This window comes from Phacochoerus africanus, chromosome 14 (assembly GCF_016906955.1).
Source record: "Phacochoerus africanus isolate WHEZ1 chromosome 14, ROS_Pafr_v1, whole genome shotgun sequence".
Lineage (NCBI taxonomy): Eukaryota > Metazoa > Chordata > Mammalia > Artiodactyla > Suidae > Phacochoerus > Phacochoerus africanus.
The window spans coordinates 26,827,096-26,848,360 of NC_062557.1; the positions used below are offsets into that span (position 1 = coordinate 26,827,096).

Consider the following 21,265-nt stretch of genomic DNA (forward strand, 5'->3'; position numbering starts at 1 on the left):
TTGCTGTGGGGTGGGTTCAATCCCTGGCCTGGGAACTTCCACATGCCACAGGTAAGGTCAAGAAGTAAATAAACAGGAATTCCTGTCGTGGCGCAGTGGTTAATGAATCCAACTAGGAACCATGAGGTTGCAGGTTCGATCCCTGGCTTTGCTCAGTGGGTTAAGGATCCAGCATTGCTGTGAGCTGTGGTGCAGGTTGCAGACGTGGCTCGGATCCCACGTTGCTGTGGCTGTGGCGTAGGCTTGGCAGCTACAGGTCTGATTGGACCCCTAGCCTGGGAACCTCCATATGCCGTGGAAGCGGCCCTAGAAAAGGCAAAAAGACAAAAAAAAAAGTAAATAAATAAATAAAATGGGAAAGTGTTTCAAGGACCCATTGGGGCAACATGGGAAGGGCCCATGCAGGATATCTGAGGGCAGCTGACCCCTTTCAAGGTTCTGAGGGCAGCTGGCCCCTTTCATGGTTCACCCTACAGCTGGAGGTTGGCTGCAAAAAAGGCCAACTCGAAGAGTCCTTGAAGATTGAAGGCCCCAAAGTACTTTTTAACGCAAATGGCCTCTGTGTCTATTGCTTACTTAATCACACAGACTTGCTTTCAACACTTGTAGAGAGATACACCACATTCCTATACATGAGCACAAAGTAAACTTCAAATCTGAAGTAATCGCAATTACAAATCCTGACAAGATTTTTGTTTTAGAACCAGGAAAAAATGATCTGAAAGTGCATACAAGAAGGAAAAAATCTAATTTATTTTATTTCATTTGGGGGGGTTAATTTTTTTTTTTTTTTTTGTATTTTCTAGGGCCACACCTGAGGCATATGGAGGTTCCCAGGCTAGGGGTCTAATCAGAGCTACAGCTTCCGGCCTACACCACAGCCATAGCAATTCGGGATCTGAGCTGCATCTGTGACCTACATCACAGCTCACAGCAACACCAGATCCTTAACCCATTGAGTGAGGCCAGGGATTGAACCCACAACCTCATGGTTCCTAGTCAGATTAGTTAAACACTGAGCCACGACAGGAGCTCCAAATTTTTTTTATATACAAAAAACTAGTATTGTTTCTGCATAAGGTAGATGTCCTGGATGACCCATTCAAGGAAGCTCATGTGCTTTTTTTTTTTTTTTTTTTTGTCTTTTTGCCATTTCTTGGGCCGATCCCTCGGCATATGGAGGTTCCCAGGCTAGGGGTCAAATTGGAGCTGTAGCCACCAGTCTATGCCAGAGCCACAGCAACGCCAGATCCAAGCAGCTTTTGCAACCTACACCACAGCTCAGGGCAACGCTGGATCCTTAACCCACTGAGCAAGGCCAGGGATTGAACCCGCAACCTCATGGTTCCTAGTCAGAATCGTTAACCACTTGAGCCACGAAGGGAACTTCCAAGGAAGCTCACTTAGTCCAACTTAGGCCAATATTTTCGAGTACTGGCAGAAGCACCAGCGGCACATATTGAGGCCGTATTTCTGGGTCAGACCATGCCAGTTTGAGCAGACTTGGCAAGAGCGAGAACCCTGGCCAAATTTTCTCAGATGGCCCCAGCAGAGCTGCTGGTGACCCGTCTTGCTCTCTCTGCTGCAACAAGGCAAAAGGCAACAATCTAATTTTTTGCTTTTTTTGTTTTTTGTTTTTTTGCCTTTTCTAGAGCCGCTCCTGTGGCATATGGAGGTTCCCAGGCTAGGGGTCGAATCGGAGCTGTAGCCACTGGCCTACACCACAGCCACAGCCACGCCAGATCCGAGCCACGTCTGCAACCTACACCACAGGTCAGGGCAACGCCAGATCCTTAACCCCCTGAGCAAGGCCAGGGATCGAATCTGCAACCTCATGGTTCCTAGTCAGATTCGTTAACCACTGCGCTACCACAGTTACTCCGCTCTGCAACAATCTAAATTTTTTTTTTTGTCTTTTGTCTTTTGTTGTTGTTGTTGTTGTTGCTATTTCTTGGGCCGCTTCCGCCGCATATGGGGGTTCCCAGGCTAGGGGTTGAATCAGAGCTGTAGCCACCGGCCTACGCCAGAGCCACAGCAACGCAGGATCCGAGCCGCATCTGCAACCTACACCACAGCTCACGGCAACGCCGGATCCTTAACCCACTGAGCGAGGTCAGGGACCCAACCCGCAACCTCATGGTTCCTAGTCGGATTCGTTAACCACTGCGCCACGACGGGAACTCCCAACAATCTAATTTAAATGGGAAGGCAAATGAGGGAGAACTGCCCTCCCATCTGAAATTAACGAACAGCCATGGGAGTCCTGTCCAACCAGATAAGAAAACTCGAAAATAGTAAAGCATTGTCATGGAAAGGTCTCAATGGAACAACATAGCGAGTCAGGAAACAGATATAAATGTCCTTAACATATAATTAACATTGTATTTAAAGTCAAATCCATCTAGAGTTGCTGTGGCTGTGGTGTAGGCTGGCGGCTACAGCTCTGATTAGACCCCTAGCCTGGAAACCTCCATATGCCCCTGAAGCGGCCCTAGAAAAGGCAAAAGACAAGAAATAAAATAAAATAAAAGTCAAATCTATCAAAGAGGAAGTAGTTGAACAAATTAGAATGTGTCTACACAATGGATTTTCTCTGCAGAACATTACGCAGCCATTAAAGAGAATGCATAGAACTATATACACTGACGTGAGAAAAAAAAATGTTTGTTGTAATATGTTCAAGTGAAAATTCAGAGTTGCTATAGTGGCTCAGTGGTAATGAACCCGACTAGTATCCATGAGGATGTGGGTTCAGTCCCTGGCCTTGCTAAGTGGATTAAGGATCCGGCATTGCTGTAAGCTGTGGTGTAGGTTGTAGAGGAAGCTCAGATCCAGCACTGTTGTGGCTGTGGCTGGCAGCTACAGCTCCAGATTCAACCCCTAGCCTGGGAACTTCCATATGCCTCGGGTGTGGCCCTAAAAAGACAAAAACAAAGGAAAATGTAAGTCACTGAATAGGATGCATGGCTTGATTTCATTTTTTAAATTTTTAAAACTTTGGAGTTCCCTGGTGGCTCAATGGGTTAAGGATCCAGCATTGTCACTGCTGTTGCTCAAGTTGCTGCTGTGGCTTGGCTTAGATCCCTGGCCCTGGAAATTCCACATGTTGTGAGCATGGCCGAAAAAAATTTTTTTTTAAGTTTTGACATTATTTCAGACTGACAGAAAAGTTGCATGGGTAGAAGGAAGAATTCCTGGATATTCGTCACCCAGATTTGCCCAAGGTAACATTTTACTACAGAAATATATAATGTTTCTGAACTATTTAAGAGTGTGTTGCAGACATGCTATCCCTTTATCCATGAATACATCAGTGTCTCTTCCAAGTACAAGGAAATATCTTATATAACCACAGGATAGTTATAAAAATTAAGTTAATACTCATCAATACTATTATCGCCCTATGGACCTTATTCAGATTTCACCAATTATCCAGCATGATGTCAGCCACAGCAATGCCAGATCCGAGGTGTGTCTGTGACCTACATTACAGCTTGCAGCAGAGCCAGATCCTTAGCCCACTGAGCAAGGCCAGGGATCAAACTAGAATCCTCATGGATACTAGTTGGGTTCTTAACCTGCCGAGCCACTATGGGAATTCCAGGAAGCTCTATTTTTAATAAGGACTAAATGGGAAAGAATATGCAAAGTTCTTAGTCCCTAGAGGGCATTAAAAGAAACAATTCCTGGAGTTCCTCAGAGGTTGGTGAGTCCGTCTAGGAACCATGAGGTTGCAGGTTCGATCCCTGGCCTTGCTCAGTGGGTTAAGGATCTGGCGTTGCTGGGAGCTGTGGTGTAGCTTGCAGATGTGGCTCGGATCCTGTGTTGCTGTGGCTGTGGTGTAGGCCGGCGGCTACAGCTCTGATTCAAGCCCTAGCCTGGGAACCTCCATATGCCATGGGCATGGCCCTAGAAAAGGCAAAAAGACCAAAAAAAGAAAATAATAATAATAATTCCTGAGAGTTCCCTTGTGGAGCAGCTGGTTAAAGATCCGGTGTTGTGACTGAAGCAGCTGGGAGTCCCTGCTGTGGTGCAGGTTTGCTCCTTGGCCCAGGAATTTCCATGTGTCATGGGTGTGGCCCCCCAAAATTCCTATAAAACCAGTGAACTCATTTTTGTTAGGGCAGAGGCTGGAGCGGTGAGATCGACAGCAGGGTTTATTGACCAACAGAGTGGCTGGGAGCACTGAGCAAGTAAAACTGAGGCAGGCCCCCTGCTGTGGGGAAGCAGCAGGTTTTATAGGCAGGGGGTCATGTGCTGGGATGGCCGTTGAGATCATGGTATAAAATTTAACTTTCTCCTTGGGTCTGTCTTTGTCCTTGGAGAGTCAACCACTTCATAAGCTTGGTTGTTTCACCTGTGGAGGTCCGATAAAGTGGAGACTGCGGGTCTGGGTCTGGGGGGGTCAGTGAGTCATGGGGACTTGGTCTTTTCTAGGCCTTCCTTTTAGTTTCCACCTAAGAATTGCCTCTTGCATGTTCCCATTCATCTTCGAATGCCCTTTCGTCCCCTGCCACTGTCACCATCCTTTTCATCCTTCGAGGCCCAATCTAGATGCCACCTCCTCCAGAAATACTTGCCTGATCACGCTGACCAAGAATGAACTCTTTCCACGGATGCCCTGTGGCGGCCCCATGCCCTTTGTGTTTAGAATTGTTGAAAGGGATAACGATGATTGAACCCCAGGGAGTCTGCTGGGAGCCCAAAAGAAAGGCTTTCCTTATCAATCAAAGGCTGCTGTGCTTCTCTGCTGCTGAAGCCTGGAACTGCCATGGTGGGACCATCAGGAAGATACTGCTTGCACACAGAGAATGACAGAGGGATAGGATGGATGAGTTTAGATCATGGTACCAGCATCTGGAAGTATCCTGACACACTGCCCAGTCCTTGAGAGGCCTAGCTTCTTAGTCATAGAGTTTGAATACCACCAAATTGAAGCAGGATAATAACGCAGGTGGTTAGTGGAGAAGCATGGGCTTTGATGCATTCTTTGATATGGCCATTGATTAACACTTGTGGCTTAAGGACTCCAGGGAATATCATCCCCACAGGCCTTGTTCCCTAGAGGGAGTGTATGTGTTTTACGTCCAGGTGGACATTAATCTCTAAACCATTCAACTGATAGAAAAGGAATGAGAGGAATGATGACACAGTCTAAGGAAGAGAAGGGCAAAGAAACCATAAAACTTACGGTACATTTCCACCTCTAAGACCCCTATTGGACAAGGACTGATATAGGTAACTGCACAAAGCCAATGGGAGAAAACCACATCTTTCTGGACCCCACAGTGGTATCCCCCATTTTTTTTTGTCTTTTGTCTTTTTAGGGCCACACCCCGGCAAATGGAGGTTCCCAGGCTAGGGGTCCAATTAGAGCTGTAGCCACTGGCCACAGCCACAGCCACAGCAACTCGGGATCCAAGTTGCGTCTGCAACCTACACCACAGTTCATGGCAACGCTGGATCCTTAACACACTGAGCGAGGCCAGGGATTGAACCCTTGTCCTCATGGTTGCTACTTGGGTTCATTAACCACTGAGCCACAATGGGACCTCTGGTGTCCCCCCATCTTTAAAGGATAAAAACCCCTATAAGACAATAGAGAGAGGGGTCTCTTCTTCCCCCTGCCAGCCTGTCCTGGGAGCTGTTGGCTTTCCTGTAATAAAGACTTTGGTTGCTTACAGCCTGTGTGTTCGAGAAGTTCATTCTTTGGCTTCATGAACAAGAACCCAGATACTGGTAGCAACTTTCTGGCATCAAAATGGAGATTTTTTTTTTTTCTATTTATACCTCCAACAAACGTATAATAGGCATTCTAAGAATATTTCTTGTTTGAATCATTCATTTGACTCAAATCATCCAAAATATATTGAGTACCTACCACATGTCTCATGCTAGCTAAGGGCTTAGATGGAAATAAAATCCAGAATTGGAGTTCCCGTTGTGGCTCAGTGGTTAATGAAACTGAATAGCATCCATGAGGACATAGGTTCGATCCCAGGCCTTGCTCGGTGGGTTAAGGATCCAACGTTGCCGTAAGCTGTCATGTAGGTCACAGACATAGCTTGGATCCTGCATTGCTGTGGCTGTGGTGTAGGCCGGCAGCTTCCAGCTCTGATTTGACCCCTAGCCTGGGAACCTCCATGTGTCGCATGTGCCAACCTAAAAAGACCAAAAAAAAAAAAAAAAAATCCATAGTCATTATATACTCTACCTGCCTCTCTCATAAGACCACGCCTTGCCTCCCGCTACTTCCAAAAACACTCCCATAACATTCTAGCAACTTCCAGAATGTGTGTGCTTCCTGCCTTCTGCTTGTACTTTCTCCACATTCTCATTAGATATATTTCCCCATAACATCCCATTGGCTGTCCTCAGTTTCTTCTCTGATTCTGTCTCTTATTTTTTGTTTTTTTATTTTTTGTCTTTTTGCCATTTCTTGGGCCACTCCCGTAGCATATGGGGGTTTCCCAAGCTAGGGGTCCAATTGAAGCTGTAGCCGCCAGCCTACGCCAGAGCCTAAGCAACACAGGATCCGTGCCTGCAACCTACACCACAGCTCCTGGCAACGCCGGATCCTTAACCCACTGAGCGAGGCCAGGGATCGAACCCCCAACCTCATGGTTCCTAGTCAGGTTCGTTAACCACTGTGCCATGACAGGAACTCCTCTCTCTCATTTTAAAAGCTATTTATAGGGAACAAACTAAATGCAAATAAATAAGCACTTATGTTTGGATAAAGAAGAAGGTAAGTGAGGAATTTCAGGGAGTGCCAGGATAATTAATCCTAGTCAACATTTAAAAATCCCATAAACTGGGAGTTCCCATGGTGGCGCAGCGGAAACAAATCTGACTAGGAACCATGAAGTTGCAGGTTTGATCCCTGGCCTTGTTCAGTGGGTTAAGGATCCGGTGTTCCTGTGAGATGTGATCCAAGTCTTGGATCTCTCATTGCTGTGGCCGTGGTGTTGGCCTGCAGCTACAGCTCCCATTCAACCCCTAGCCTGGGAACTTCCGTATGCTGCAGGTATGACCGTTAAAAAAAAAAAAAAAAAACCCACAAAAAAATTAAAAAAATCCCGTAAATCTATTGGGTACACAAAATAAGGCAGCAGAAAGCAGATGTTTGACTTCCAGTAGCACTGGCAATACCAGGAGGTAGAGCTGGGAATTTCCTTTCAAGTGCTAAAGATTTCTGAATAATAAAAACAGCAACAATTAGCACTTAACAGAGAAGGGGAAGGCCTCTATTGTCAATTTAGTAGCGTCTCAGGTTACAATTGAGATACAGGACTTTCAAGTATATCTGGAAACCATGGTAACAAGTTTCAAATATTCCTCTTTCTTTTTCTTTAACACTGTTCATAGTGTGCCTGAGACAACTTGAAAATTGAAATTTACTTTTTAAAAAAATTGTGAACTGGGAGTTCCTGTTGTGGCTCAGTGAGTTAAGCGCCTGACTAGTATCCAAGAGGTTGTGGGTTGGATCCCTGGCCTTGCTCAATGGGTTAAGGATCCGGCATTGCCACAAGCCCTGGCATAGGTTGCAGATGTGGTTCAGATCCAGTGTTGCCGTAGCTGTGGCAGAGGCTGGCAGCTGCAGCTCCGATTTGACCCCTAGCCTGGGAACTTCTGTATGCCTTGGGTATGGCCCTAAAAAGACAAAAAAAAAAAAAATTATGCTATATAGCACATGGAATTATGTCTAATCACTTGTGATGGAACATGATGAAAGATGAGAAAAAGAATATGTATATAGGTATGACTAGGTCACTTGGCTGTATAGGAGGAAATGACAGAACAATGTAAATCAACTATAATAAAAGATTTTTAAAGCTAAAAAAGAAAAGAAAAAATTGTAAACAGATTATTGGTAGTGTCTTTCCTTTGGAATGTCAAGGTACATTAGAAATGCTGGCATTCATGTGAGTCATGTAGAATGCCTTAAAAATAAAATAATTTTGGAGTTCCCGTCATGGCGCAGTGGTTAACGAATCCGACTAGGAACCATGAGGTTGCGGGTTCGATCCCTGCCCTTGCTCAGTGGGTTAACGATCCGGCGTTGCCGTGAGCTGTGGTGTAGGTTGCAGACACGGCTTGGATCCCGCGTTGCTGTGGCTCTGGCATAGGCTGGCAGCTACAGCTCCGATTCGACCCCTATCCTGGGAATCTCCATATGCCGCGGGAGCGGCCCAAGAAATGGCAAAAAGACAAAAAAAAATAAAATAAAATAAAATAATTTTTTTTTGTCTTTTTAGGGCCACCCAAGGCATTCAGAAGTTCCCAGGCTAGGGTTCAAATCAGAGCTGCAGCTGCCAGCCTACACCACAGCCACAGCAACACTGGATCCTTAGCCCACTGAGCAAGGCCAGGGATCGAACATTCGTCCTCATGGATACTAGTTGGGTTCGTTAACCACTGAGCCACAGTGGGAACTCCTATTTTTTTTTTTTTGGTCTTTTTGCCATTTCTTGGGCCGCTCCCGCGGCATATGGAGATTCCCAGGATAGGGGTCGAATCGGAGCTGTAGACGCCAACCTATGCCAGAGCCACAGCAGTGCGGGATCCAAGCCGCGTCTGCAACCTACACCACAGCTCACGGCAACGCCGGATCCTTAACCCACTGAGCAAGACCAGGGATCGAACCCACAACCTCATGGTTCCTAGTCGGATTTGTTAACCACTGAGCCACGATGGGAACTCCTAGGGGTCAAATTGGAGCTGCAGCTGCCAGCCTACAGCACAGCCATGGCAACATGGGATCTGATCCAAGCTGCATCTGTGAGCTATGCCACAGCTTGCAGCAATGCCAGATACCTTGACACACTGAGCAAGGCCAGGAGTTGAATCTGTATCCTCATGGACACAACGTCAGGTTCTTAACTTGCTGAGTCACAGCAGGAATTCCTAAAGTATTTTTTCTTCCCACCAGTGGCTTCATAATGTTATTTCTTCAGCTAATCTTTCAACATTAATGTTGGTCCCAGTGATTTTTTTTTTGTCTTTTTTTTAAGGGCTGCGTCTGTGGCATATGGAGGTTCCCAGGCTAAGGGCCCTATCGTAGCTGTAGACGCTGGTCTATGCCACAGCCAGAGCCACTTGGGATCTGAACCGCCTCTGTGACCTACACCACAGCTCACAGCAACACCAAATCCTTAACCCTCCGAGAGAGGCCAGGGATTGAACTTGTGTCCTCATGGATGCTAGTCACGATGGGAACTCTGGTCCTAGTGATTTTTATGTTTTCTATGTATTAGCCATGTTACAAAATTTAATAAAGAACTTAGGGGAGTTCCCGTCGTGGCGCAGTGGTTAACGAATCCGACTAGGAACCATGAGGTTGCAGGTTCGATCCCTGGCCTTACTCAGTGGGTTAAGGATCCAGTGTTGCCATGAGCTGTGGTGTAGGTTGCAGACGCGGCTCGGATCCCGCGTTGCTGTGGCTCTGGCGTAGGCCGGTGGCTACAGCTCCGATTGGACCCCTAGCCTGGGAAACTCCATATGCCGTGGGAGCGGCCCAAGAAATAGCAACAACAACAACAAAAGACAAAAGACAAAAGACAAAAAAAAAAAAAAAAGAACTTAGGGAGTTCTCATCGTGGCTCAGTGGTTAATGAATCCAACTAGGAACCATGAGGTTGTGGGTTCGATCCCTGGCCTTGCTAAATGGGTTAAAGATCTGGTGTTGCCGTGAGCTGTGGTGTAGGTTTCAGACACGGCTTGGATCCCGCGTTGCTGTGGCTCTGGCATAGGCCGGTGGCTATGGCTCCGATTAGACCCCTAGCCTGGGAATCTCCCTATGCCGTGGAGGCAAAAAGACAAAATAAATAAATAAATAAGAACTTAGAAGTTATTTTTTTCATTAATTCTTTTCTTTTAATACACCTATGGCAGGATAGCCTCATTTATATGTGACTAAATAATTATATTTGTATTATTAATTATTTACTCTCGGTCTTTTCACCTTGTTTATTTGTTAAGCACTGATGATAATCTAAAATTAGCTTATTTAATTCTTTTTTTTTGTCTTTTTAGGGCTGCACCTGCGGCATACGTAAGTTCCCAGACTAGGGGTCGAATTGGAGCTGTTGCTGCTGGACTATGGCACAGCCACGGTAACTCGGGATCCAGTCTGCGTCTGTGACCTACACCACAGCTCACAGGAACACCAGATCCTTAACTCACTAAACGAGGCCAGGGATGGAACCAGCATCCTCATGGATACTAGTCAGATTCCTTTCTGCTGAGCCACTCCCTATTTAATTGTTTAATTATCTGCTCCCACTCACCCTTTCTAGACTATGAACCCCATGAGGGCAGAGTCTGTTCTTCTTACTAATTTATCTTCAGCCTCAGCACAGTTCTTAGCACATGGTGGTTGCAGAGAAAGGAAAGAAAGAAGGATGGAGGAAGGGAGAGAGGGAGAAGGGAAAAGAGAAAGTAGATAAAAGTTTCTAAAAGACTAAGTAACCAAGGAGCCAACCTACTTGGATGTGGGAGAACCTTAAAGCCACCGCTGGGAGATGGCTGTTACTGTTGCTGAAACTTGGCCTCAGTGCTCATTGGTGAACTGACAAGAGTTTTGGATGAAGGAGAAAAGAATAGCTTTATGGCTTTTCCAGGCAAAGGGGGACACAGCAGGTTAGCACCTCCAAACACTGAATGCCCCCTTCTCTCTCACTCCTATCTGGGCTGCATAATGGCTCCCAAAGTTATCCATTCCTGATCCCTGGAACCTGTGAATATGTTACCTTTATAGGGCAAAGGATTTTTCAGATGTGATTGAGTTACAGATCTTGAGATGGAGAGATTTCTTAGGATTATCCAGGGAAGCCTTAAATGTCATCACAAGTGTCCTTGTAAGAAGGGTAGAGGGAATTCCCACTGTGTTGCAGTGGGCTAAGAATCTGACTGCAACAGCTCTGGTCACTGCGGAGGTGTGGGTTTGATCCTTGGCCTGTGGGTTAACAGGATCCAGGGTTGCCACAGCATAGGATACGTTGTGACCAAGAGGACAGAAATAAGAATGATGCCTGGGAGTTCCCATCATGGCTCAGTGGTTAATGAATCCGACTAGGAACTATGAGGTTTCGGGTTTGATCCCTGGCCTTGCTCAGTGGGTTAAGGATCCGGCGTTGCCGTGAGCTGTGGTATAGGTCGCAGACGCAGCTCGGGTCCCACATTGCTGTGGCTCTGGCGTAGATGGGCAGCTACAGCTCTGATTCGACCCCTAGCCTGGGAACCTCCATATGGCACAGGTGCAGTCTAGAAAAGACAAAAAAAAAAAAAGATGCCTGGAGCTAGAAGAGACAAGGAACAATTCCATAAAGAAACAGCCCTGCCAACACTTTGATTTTAGTCCCCTAAAGTCAATTCAGACTTCTGGCCCCCAGAACTATAAGAGAATAAATTTCTTTTTTTCTTTTTTCTTTTTTTTTCTTTTTTTTGCTTTTTAGGGCCACACTTGTGGCATATGGAGGTTCCCAGGCTAGGGGTCGAATTGGAGCTGCAGCTGCTGGCCACAGACAGCCACAGCAATGCAAGATCTGAGCCACATCTACGCCCTACGCCATAGCTCACAGCAACCCTGGATCCTTAACCCACCGCTCAAGGCCAGGGATCAAACCCACATCCTCATGGATCCTAGTCCAGTTTGTTAACCGCTGAGCCACAGAGGGAACTCCTTAAATTTCTGTTCTTTTAAGCCGCTAAACTCGTGTAATGCATTCCAACAGTGTTAGGAAACTAATACACTACTCGCTCAGCTCAGATCTCTAGGTGACACACCTAGGATAGGTACCAGTCCTCTGTCCCCCTTCTCCCACGGTAGTGGCCACACTATATGCCATCATCAGTCTCAGGGTTGGTGTTCTCTACTATACCTGTGCTGTCTGGACCCTGAGGTCCCAACCTTGTACTTAGTGAGCACTCTTTGAATGTCTATTGAACCGATGATGGAGTAAAGGAAGATAAATTAGATTTGGTCTGATAACAATGGGTCTTATTCAAGATTTGACAAGACTTAAAAAAAAAAAAAAAAAGACTTTACAAGACTTGACTTTAGCTTTTGACCCAAGAAAAGTTAAGAATTATGTTATCTAGAGAAAGATTTTTGTACCACCCCATCCCCCAACATACACACACACACACACACACACACTCTCTCTCTCTCTCTCTCTCTCTCTCTCTCTCTCCCTCTTTTTTTTTTTTTTTTAGGACTTAAAGTCTTACACTCTATGAAAGCAAGGCTTTCACAACTTTTGGCAAGTGCTGGGATCGTGGCTTACTTAATTTTTTCCATTTTGAGCTGTCAGCGAGAAAATACTGATAGCTTAAGATCATGTCTCCCTGTGCCTGCCATCAATTAGCAGTTGTGATCAAAATAATTTTACTTGACCGAGCAGTTCCGAACAAGTTCTGTATTTTCACTTTCAGTTTGAATATCAGTAGCATTGCTTTTTAGAACAATCTTCATCAGCCTTGGTGGGTCTTTTTTTTTGGTTTGTTTTGCTTTCAGTGTTGGGTCCTGGATCTGACGGGCAGAGTATAAACAACATTATGTATGAAGTCACTGTCATCTCTTCTTTTAAAATTAAAACTTCCTTCCACAGCCTCCTCTTTCGGCATGGGGCTGCCAGCAGCCTTTCCTTTTTTCCCATCTTTCCTTCAAGACTGCTGCATTTCTTATTAGATAGCTCCTTCCTCAGACATACGGTGAAGAAATTTCTTTAAAAGAAACATGTTTCGGAGTTCCTGTCGTGGCGCAGTGGTTAACGAATCTGACTAGGAACCATGAGGTCGCGGGTTCGGTCCCTGCCCTTGCTCAGTGGGTTAACGATCCGGTGTTGCCGTGAGCTGTGGTGTAGGTTGCAGACGTGGCTCGGATCCTGTGTTGCTGTGGCTCTGGCGTAGGCCGGTGGCTACAGCTCCGATTGGACCCCTAGCCTGGGAACCTCCATATGCCGTGGGAGCGGCCCAAGAAATAGCAACAACAACAACAACAACAATAACAACAACAAAAAAGACAAAAAAAAAAGAGAGAAACATGTTTCATGTACTACTTGGAAACCGTCATTTACAACAGACAGCTCTGGAAAATGACAGCAGAGAAAAGAACTTTGCTCAAGGTCATTGAGAGGAAAAAGCAGCAGAGCTGGATTCTTCCCAGACCTGACTCTGAGGCCAACTGCAGGCCTATGTAACACCTTGGCATTCATTGAAAGCCTCATGAAACACGCTAGTCTCTGTAAATGATCAATAGCACTAGTCAGGATGCCTCTCTTGGGCTGTTACTTTGTTGTTGCTGTTGTTGTTGTCTTTTTATCTTTTCTAGGGCCCCTTCCTGGGGCATATGGAGGTTCCCAGGCTAGGGGTCTAACCAGCTGGCCTATGCCACAGCCACAGCCACAGCAACACGGGATCCAAGCCATGTCTGTGGCCTACACCACAGCTCACAGCAACACTGGATCCTTAACCCACTGAGTGAGGCCGGGGATCAAATCCACAACCTCATGGTTCCTAGTTGGATTCATGAACCACTGTGCCACGATGGGAACTCCTGGGCTGTTACTTTGAAAACTTATTAAGAGAAAACATGTACAGTGTCTTAGGAAAATAAAACAAGAAAATGGCTTTTTAAACAAAAAGTAGTTCTCTGCTTCCTCCCTCCTTTCATTCCAAAGAGAGCCGTTTTTAAAAAATTGTGGTAAAGTAGACATAAATGAAATTTACTATTTTAACCATCAATGGCACATCCATTCACATTAAAAAAAAAAATTTATGGCTGCACTTGTGGCATATGCAGGTTCCCAGGCTAGGGGCTGTATCAGAGCTGCAGCTGCCGGTCTACGCCACAGCCTCCACTGCCTCAGCAACACCGGGTTGGAGCCGCATCTGCAACCTATGCCACAGCTCAAGGCAACGCTGGATCCTGAACCCACTGAGCGAGGCCAGGAACCGAACCCACATCCTCACAGACACTACATCTGGTTCTGTGCTACCACGGGAACTCACACTCACAAAGGTCTGCCAGAGCAGTGTCCACCTCTCGTTTCACAGGCCCAGAGAGGAGAAATGACTTACCCAGGGTCATCCAGCAAGCTAGTAGCAAAGCCTGCTGAGCAGTTCAGGTACCCACTCCTGGGCTACTCCCCATTCCCTGGGCTGAGCTGTCAGACTCTGTGAGTTAGTCTCTTAGGAAGGCATGCCCTGTGAGCCCAGCTCCTCTTTATCTCGCTTTCTCCGTCTTCCTTTCCGTCCTATCTCCAGGCAGCTGAAGTGGGGGGGGGACCATCCCCAAGAGCCAGGGTTTCAGGGGGAATCCACAGTCACTTTTGGGATCATAAAGAGAGGAAACAGGAGTTCCCATTGTGGCATAGTGGTTAACGAATCCGACTGGAAACCATGAGGTTGCAGGTTCGATCCCTGGCCTTGATCAGTGGGTTAAGGATCTGGCGTTGCCGTGAGCTGTGGTGTAGGTCACAGACGCGGCTGGGATCCCAGGTTGCTGTTGCTGTGGTATAGGCTGGCGGCTACAGCTCCAATTAGACCCCTAGCCTGGGAACCTCCGTATGCCACGTGTGTGGCCAAAAAAAAAAAAAGGGAGAGGAAACATAGCCTCCTTCTCATGACCTCAGTTTGGAGCCAAAGTTCCCAGATAAAGGCAAAGGTCTCCTCCGGCCAGGTGCAGCCCTCAGCACCCATTCAGCCTGACCCACTGTATCCCTGCTTCTGGGTCAGGAGAGGGGAAAGCACCCTGCCAGGGCCTTTCCCCCATAGCTCTCCCTCTCCTTCTCTGGAAAAGGGTCAAGGCTACACCAAGACACTGTGGACCAGGCACTCTGGTCTCCAACACCACCTTTCCAGCCAGGTCCAGAGGTAAATAGTCACCTTCTTTCCAACCTGCAGACACACTGGGGCCTCAGAGGATCATAAGGAAGGCCTGGGGAGGGGGGGGTGAGAGAGAGAGAGAGAGAGAGAGAGAGAGAGAGAGAGAGAGAGAGAGAGAGAGAGAGAGAGAGAGAGAGAGAGAGAGAGAGAGAGATGGGCGGAGCCTTGGCACAGTTGCTTTTCATTGTCAGCCAGGGACAGCCTCTCGGGAACTGTGCCTTAGGGCCCCCACCCCGCCGCTAGAGCGGGCAGATGGGGGGAGAGAGAAACACAGGTTTCCACCACCTTAACCGGGCCGGCAGCTCAAGGCAGGGGGAGGGAACGCAGGCTGCCCCTTGGGACACGGGAGTACCAACTGGAGCTGGCGTTTGTCCTCAGCCAGGACTCGCCCCGCACGGGGTGGGGGGGGTGTCTCACCCGCTGCACCTTTTGTCCCGCCTGCCTCCCCTCCCCCGCGGGCCCTGTGCTCCAGCTGGCAGGCCTGGGGGAGCCTTGCACCGGTTCCCCCGGCCTCTGGCCCACAACCCGGGAACCAGCACGTGACCTGTGCCCTAACCCGGCTCTTGGGGGGGTGGGGGTGGGGGGGTGGACGCGTCTGGCCGCGCCGCTGGTTCCCCCTCTACGAAATCAATACGTTCTTGCGCCCCCAAACTCAGGCCCCTGGTAGTTGGAAGGGGAGAGCTGCCGGGGTCCTGCGGCGGGGACCGTCGGGTCCAAAGGGGAAACCAAGGCAATTCTTCGAGGGTGGGTGGGGGCGGGGCAGGGAAGCGGGTCCCAGGGAAGGTGGCCCGGGAGCGGGCACTTCCTCCACGCCTCGTTTGGGCCTCGCCTCGCCCCGCCCCGGCCGGCCAGCCCCAACTTCTCCGCAACCCATAGGCAGAGGCGACCCTCCCGCCTCCCCGCGCTTCGCCCCGCCTCGGCGCGCTTTAAAAGTTTACTCCGGGCCGGGACGCTGACGTCGCGAGCCATGGCCGTCTACCTCGGGATGCTGCGCGTCGTGAGGCTGTGCGCCGGGAGGCCGGAGGTGCTGGGGGCCCGGGGCGGCCTCTCCTGGGTTTGGCAGGAAGCGAGGCTGTGGGGCGTCCGTCCCCTCAGGTACGCGGCCCCGGGAAGAGAAGGGACGGGCCAGTCCCCTGGGTGGGGATCCTGGGCGGGGGGCGGGGGGGGGGGGGTCTGCAGAGCCTCGCAGGGGGCAGATGGCGCTCAAGCTGGGAGACCCGCGGCGGCTGCACCCCTGGGCAGCACAGGCGAGGGAGCAGGTACCCCGAATCTGGCACCTAGGCAACAGGAAATGCTGGCCTGGCCCACACAGGCTGGGGCTGCAGCTGCAGGGACTCTGCACAGACTCTGGGTTCTGGTCCAAGACTTAGATTCTTCCAGTCGCGGGCATACTGATGGCCGGGAGTGGGAGCCATTAGCAGTCTAGCCCAAGGCCTGGACTCTCTCCCTAGGACACTCCTTCTGAGCTGGAACCTTTTCATGGTTAAACTTGGGGATCTTCCACCCCGTCTTGTGCACCCCAGACCCTGAAGCTCAGCAGTCTCCCCTCTCCTCCTCTGCTGCTGACAAACCCTGCTGGGCTCCTTGCTGCTTCCTTGGCCTCTTTTCTTCTGCTCTGGTGCAGAAGGAAAGTGCCCTGGCAGATGAAGGAAGTGTTTTTCTAGCAAGTGTGCTGCCTCTAAAGCAGCAGCGTAAGCAATACTACCTCCCTCTAAGAGTGCAGATGTGAAAATGTGTTTGGGAAGCAGAACTGGGCTCCGGCTAGTTATTAGCGGTGGCTTTTATCTGTAGCACCCAGCAGGGGGAGGCCTGGCCACCACTGAGCCTGCCCTGCCACCCACCTAGGCCAGGACTGGCTCTGGGGTCAGGACAGGGTTTTGGACCCCAGGTGCCATGTAGGCCTGGGCATTGAAAAGGGAGGAGAAGCCCGAAGAGGTTTCTTGTCTTGCCGGCATGGTGTAAACAAAACGAAAAAAAACAGATGAGGGAAGTTGATGGGAGGTCCAAACTCCTCTTTGGCTGGAACTCTGGAGATCACAGTGTTTTGAACTAGCTGGTAGAAAGCATGCAGTGCTTTCAGATTGCTAGGCCTGATTTTTCTGGAGGTGGCTCAAGAAGGTCAGCAGATGGGATTCTGAGGACGAGAATGCTTCTCTGCTGGCTCCATCACTCACAACCACCTGCTAAATGCCTTCCTAGGCAAGCTCTGCCATCACCACCCCACAGCCTTCAAGCCTCACTTCTGGACTCCGGGCGGGGGTGGGGGTGCCCCCACCCTCCCACCCTCCGAATCTAAGGGTGGGGGCACCCACCCTTAGATCGTGAGGGTGCTAAGGAAAGTTACCCTCCAAAGTGTACATGTTTCATGATGCTACATCAGGCCACCTTTGCAATCGTTCTGGACCTTTGACTTTTTTTTATGTGTAAACAAAGCAGGTCCCTTACTTGCTACAGTCCTGTAACCTTAGGGTAGGGGTACTAGGTCTCCGAGAAATTTCTGACTCTGTGTCAGGAGGAGAGCCATGTGTCCAGAGAAGGATTTCCTGAGCATCTGGCCTAATTCCCTCCCATCCTTTCCATGCACTCGTGCATGAACCCTTCCCTACTGACTCTGGTCGTTTGGCCTGATTTTGCTCTTCCTGTCCTCTCGGAAACCCTCAAGAGTCTCAAGCATTCAGCGTATACTCCCGAGAGCCTTCATCATGTCCAACCCCTGATGGGTGCCGTAGTTATGAAAGTCATAGAACCCAGTCCTCCGGGGACTTGTAGCCTAGTACAGAGACAAGTCAGGATGACCACTGCTCCGTGTTCTGGGTGCCGTGTGGAAAGCTCCTGGACTTTTGTCCTCTGCTCTTTCTGACCTGGTCCCATATAGCTCGCTTTCTTGCTGACCAGCACCCATGTCTATTACTTATCAGATCCTTAGTTTTGCCTGTTAGGAAAAAGCAAGAATTTTGAAGCCAGGCTGCTTTGGGTTATAGCCCTAGTGCCTCCACCTACTTGCTGTGTGACTTGAGCATGTGACCTGAGCCAAGAGCCTGTGGAGTTGTCACTAATGGTACCTACTTGCTGAATCGACAAAGGCTTGCTCCTCTCAGCCTTTGCTTTGGGGCAGGCTTGGTCCCTGAGAACCTCCCAATGGTGTCTAGGTAGGACTCCCAAGTGATTTGAAGGGAGGAAAGGACCCCCTCCTCAGTGACCTCTTTCTTGCACCTGGTCCTCTTTCCTGATCAGTTGCCAAAATGTTGGGCTCTGCCCAGCCCCAAGTCTAGTGCCTGGATCTGCTGGACACTCCCCTATCCATCAAGGTCAGGGCTGTCCAGAGCCCTTTTTCCCAGAAGGAAAGAGGAAGCTGTCCATTGCTCTCCAGATCTCCTGAACTATCAACCCCTTCCCCTTGTCCACACACACGCTATTCCCCAGGAATGGGAAATGGTTTAGTCTGGGGCTTTCAGGAGCTTTGGAGGGAGGAATCCCATGCTGATTCCTTGGGGAAGCCTGTGAGGCAGCTGCACCTGGGTTATTGTGAGCACTTAGAGCTGGGAAAGACAGAAAGAACAGTGGTTTAGGAGTTCCCATCGTGGCTCAGTGGTTAACGAACCCAACTAGTATCCGTGAGGATGCAGGTTTGATCCCTATCCTTACTCACTGGGCTAAGGATCGGCGTTGCCGTGAGCTGTGGTGTAGGTCACAGGTGCAGCTCGGATCCCGCCTTGCTGTGGCTGTCACGTAGGCTGGCAGCTACGGCTCCAATTTGACCCCTAGCCTGGGACCCTCCTTATGTGCAGGTGCGGCCCTAAAAAGACAAAAAAAAAAAAAAACAAAGAAAAAAAAAGAAAGAAAAGAAACTATAAATTTAGACATTGTAATCTGTGAATGATGCAGGTATGCAGTCTACTGTGGCGGGTGCAATGGGGAATACAAGGATGGATGAACTTGTTTTCAGTGACTTCTTTGACTAAAAGGGCTCTACAGGGAAAGATCATAGACCCACTGATTCAAGGAAGTAAGGATGCTGTACCAGGGAGGGTGTCAATCAAAGCAGGGAAGAATCTGACTGGTAGGAATGGGACTAGGTAAGACTTTCTAAAGAGCCCAGAGTATGAGCCTGATCTCCAATGACAGGGCTGTAGTTTGAAGGATGAAGTCTGTATACTTGTATGAACGCTTGCTTGCCCTAAACTCTTTTGAACCTTGGATATGAAGCCTTGCTAAGATCTCTCACATTATTTATTTATTCAGTCTACAAAGATTTTGGAGCCAGACAGATCTGTGTTCAAAGAACCACTTTCTAGCTGGTAGCTTCCGGAATCAGTTGAACTTGAGAACTTTGTTGTTTGTAAACGGTGTTGTTGTGAGAGTTAAGTGAGGTCACATAAGAATGTTTTTTTTTTTTTTTTCCCCGTCTTTTGTCTTTTTAGGGCTGCACCTGCGGCACATGGAGATTCCCAGGCTAGGGGCTGAATCACAGCTGTAGCTGGTGGCCCCTGCCACAGCCACAGTAACTCGGGATCCAAGCCACGGCTGCAACCTACACCACAGCTCATGGCAATGCCGGATCCTTAACTCACTGAGCGAGGCCAGGAATTGAACCCGAGTCCTCATAGATACTAGTTGGATTCGTTAACCACTAGGTCACAACGTGAACTCCCTATTTTTTTTTTTTAAGAAAAATCTTTTTTTTTTCATCTTTTTTTGTCTTTTCTAGGGCTGCACCCACAGCATATGGAGGTTCCCAGGCTAGGGGTCTAATCAGAGCTGTAGCCGCTGGCCTATACCACAGCCACAGCAACACCAGATCCGAGCCGCGTCTGCAACCTACACCACAGCTCATGGCAACACCGGATCCTTAACCCACTGAGCGAGGCCAGGGATCGAACCCACCACCTCATGGTTCCTAGTCGGATTGTTAACCACTGCACCACGACGGGAACTCCCAGAAAATTCTTAATTCATGGCCTGACTCTAAGGAGACCTTCAACCCATTGCATTAATAGGGCTTGTGCAATAATGGTTTTGGACATTCCTGCAATTATTCCAAGATCCACGGCTTAGAAGCCTGTCTGGAGAGTAGGAAGAACATAGGTCTACTTGAACCAACATGGGGCTGCTCTGGCTGTTGACAGACACATCGTGCTTATGCTGAGTGCTGGGATAAATGGCTGCTCTCCCCCCCCACCCCCAATCATGTGTTGAAGAAACCAAAGTATAGGATGTAATTTCATCCCTTGAAAGGGCCTGGCTGGGGGAGTGTCCTGATAAATGGCAGGTACCAATAATGCTACCAGGCGCCTCTCCCTTCAGAAATAAACAAGCCATTTTGAGCTTAGGAATCATGTTTTGGGAACCTAACCGGCACACGTGCTTCTCAGTTTGGGAGTTAGACCACAGGACAGAAAATCCCAGCCCTACCACTTCTAGTTCAGTATGGCTTTAGGCAAGTCACTCACCCTGTCTGGACCTTGGTTTCTTTGTAAAATAGGCCACTTGGACAAGAGGCACTCTGCACTATTTCTGTGGACATTTTGGGCTTTGGGCCTGATCTCTGAGTCCATGTTCTTTGGGCCTCATCTCTGAGTCTGTGTTCTTTGGGCCTGATCTCTGAGTCAGTGTTCTTTCTCTACATAGGCACAAACACACATTCGCTATCAGTTTTTGTTTGTTTGTTTGTTTTTTATCTTTTTGCCTTTTTTATAGGGCCGCGCTCGTGGCATATGGAGATTCCCAGGCTAGGGGTCCAATCGGAGCTGTAGCCACTGGCCTACGCCAGAGCCACAGCAACACCAGATCCGAGCCGCGTCTGCAACCTACACCACAGCTCACGGCAACGCCGGATCCTTAACCCACTGAGCAAGGCGAGGAATCGAACCCGCCACCTCATGGTTCCTAGTCGGATTCGTTAACCACTGCACCATGACGGGAACTCCCACTATCAGTTTTATTTGAGCTAAAAATGGAAATTTCCACAAATATAGAGTGCCTTGCTCAAAAAAAAAAATATATATATATATATTTGTCTTTTTAGGGCCACACCCGAGGCATATGGAAGTTCTGAGGCTAAGGGTTGAATCAGAGCTATAGTTGCCTATGCCACAGCCACATCCATGCAGGCCCTGAGCCACATCCATAACTTACGTCAAGCTCGTGGCAAGGATGGATCCTTAACCCACTGATCGAGGTTAGGGATTGAACCCACATCCTCATGGATCCTCTCTGGGTTTGTTAACTGCTGAGTCATGAAGGGAACTCTTCAAAATCTTTGTTGTAACTCTTACCTTGGGGGTTTTTTGTAGTCTGTGTCCTTTGCAGGCTGTGGACTCCTTCAGGAAAGCTATATTGGGTGGTGAAAAGATTACGGGGCTTTATGGTATAATTA

General features: G+C 48.6%; 1 protein-coding gene across 2 annotated transcripts in view; it reads left to right on the forward strand.

The window, feature by feature from the left end:
- The first annotated feature begins 15,695 nt into the window (after positions 1 to 15,695).
- The window catches only part of ACSF2 (acyl-CoA synthetase family member 2), a 37,683-nt gene continuing 32,113 nt past the window's right edge, over positions 15,696 to 21,265 (forward strand). Inside the window, exon 1 of one of the 2 annotated variants that reach the window (XM_047756853.1) lies at positions 15,696 to 15,984. In XM_047756853.1, the coding sequence (XP_047612809.1) occupies positions 15,857 to 15,984 (128 nt within the window). In that variant the 5' untranslated portion in view covers positions 15,696 to 15,856. The remainder of the gene's footprint in view (positions 15,985 to 21,265) is intronic. The other variant, XM_047756854.1, reaches the window with a different exon arrangement.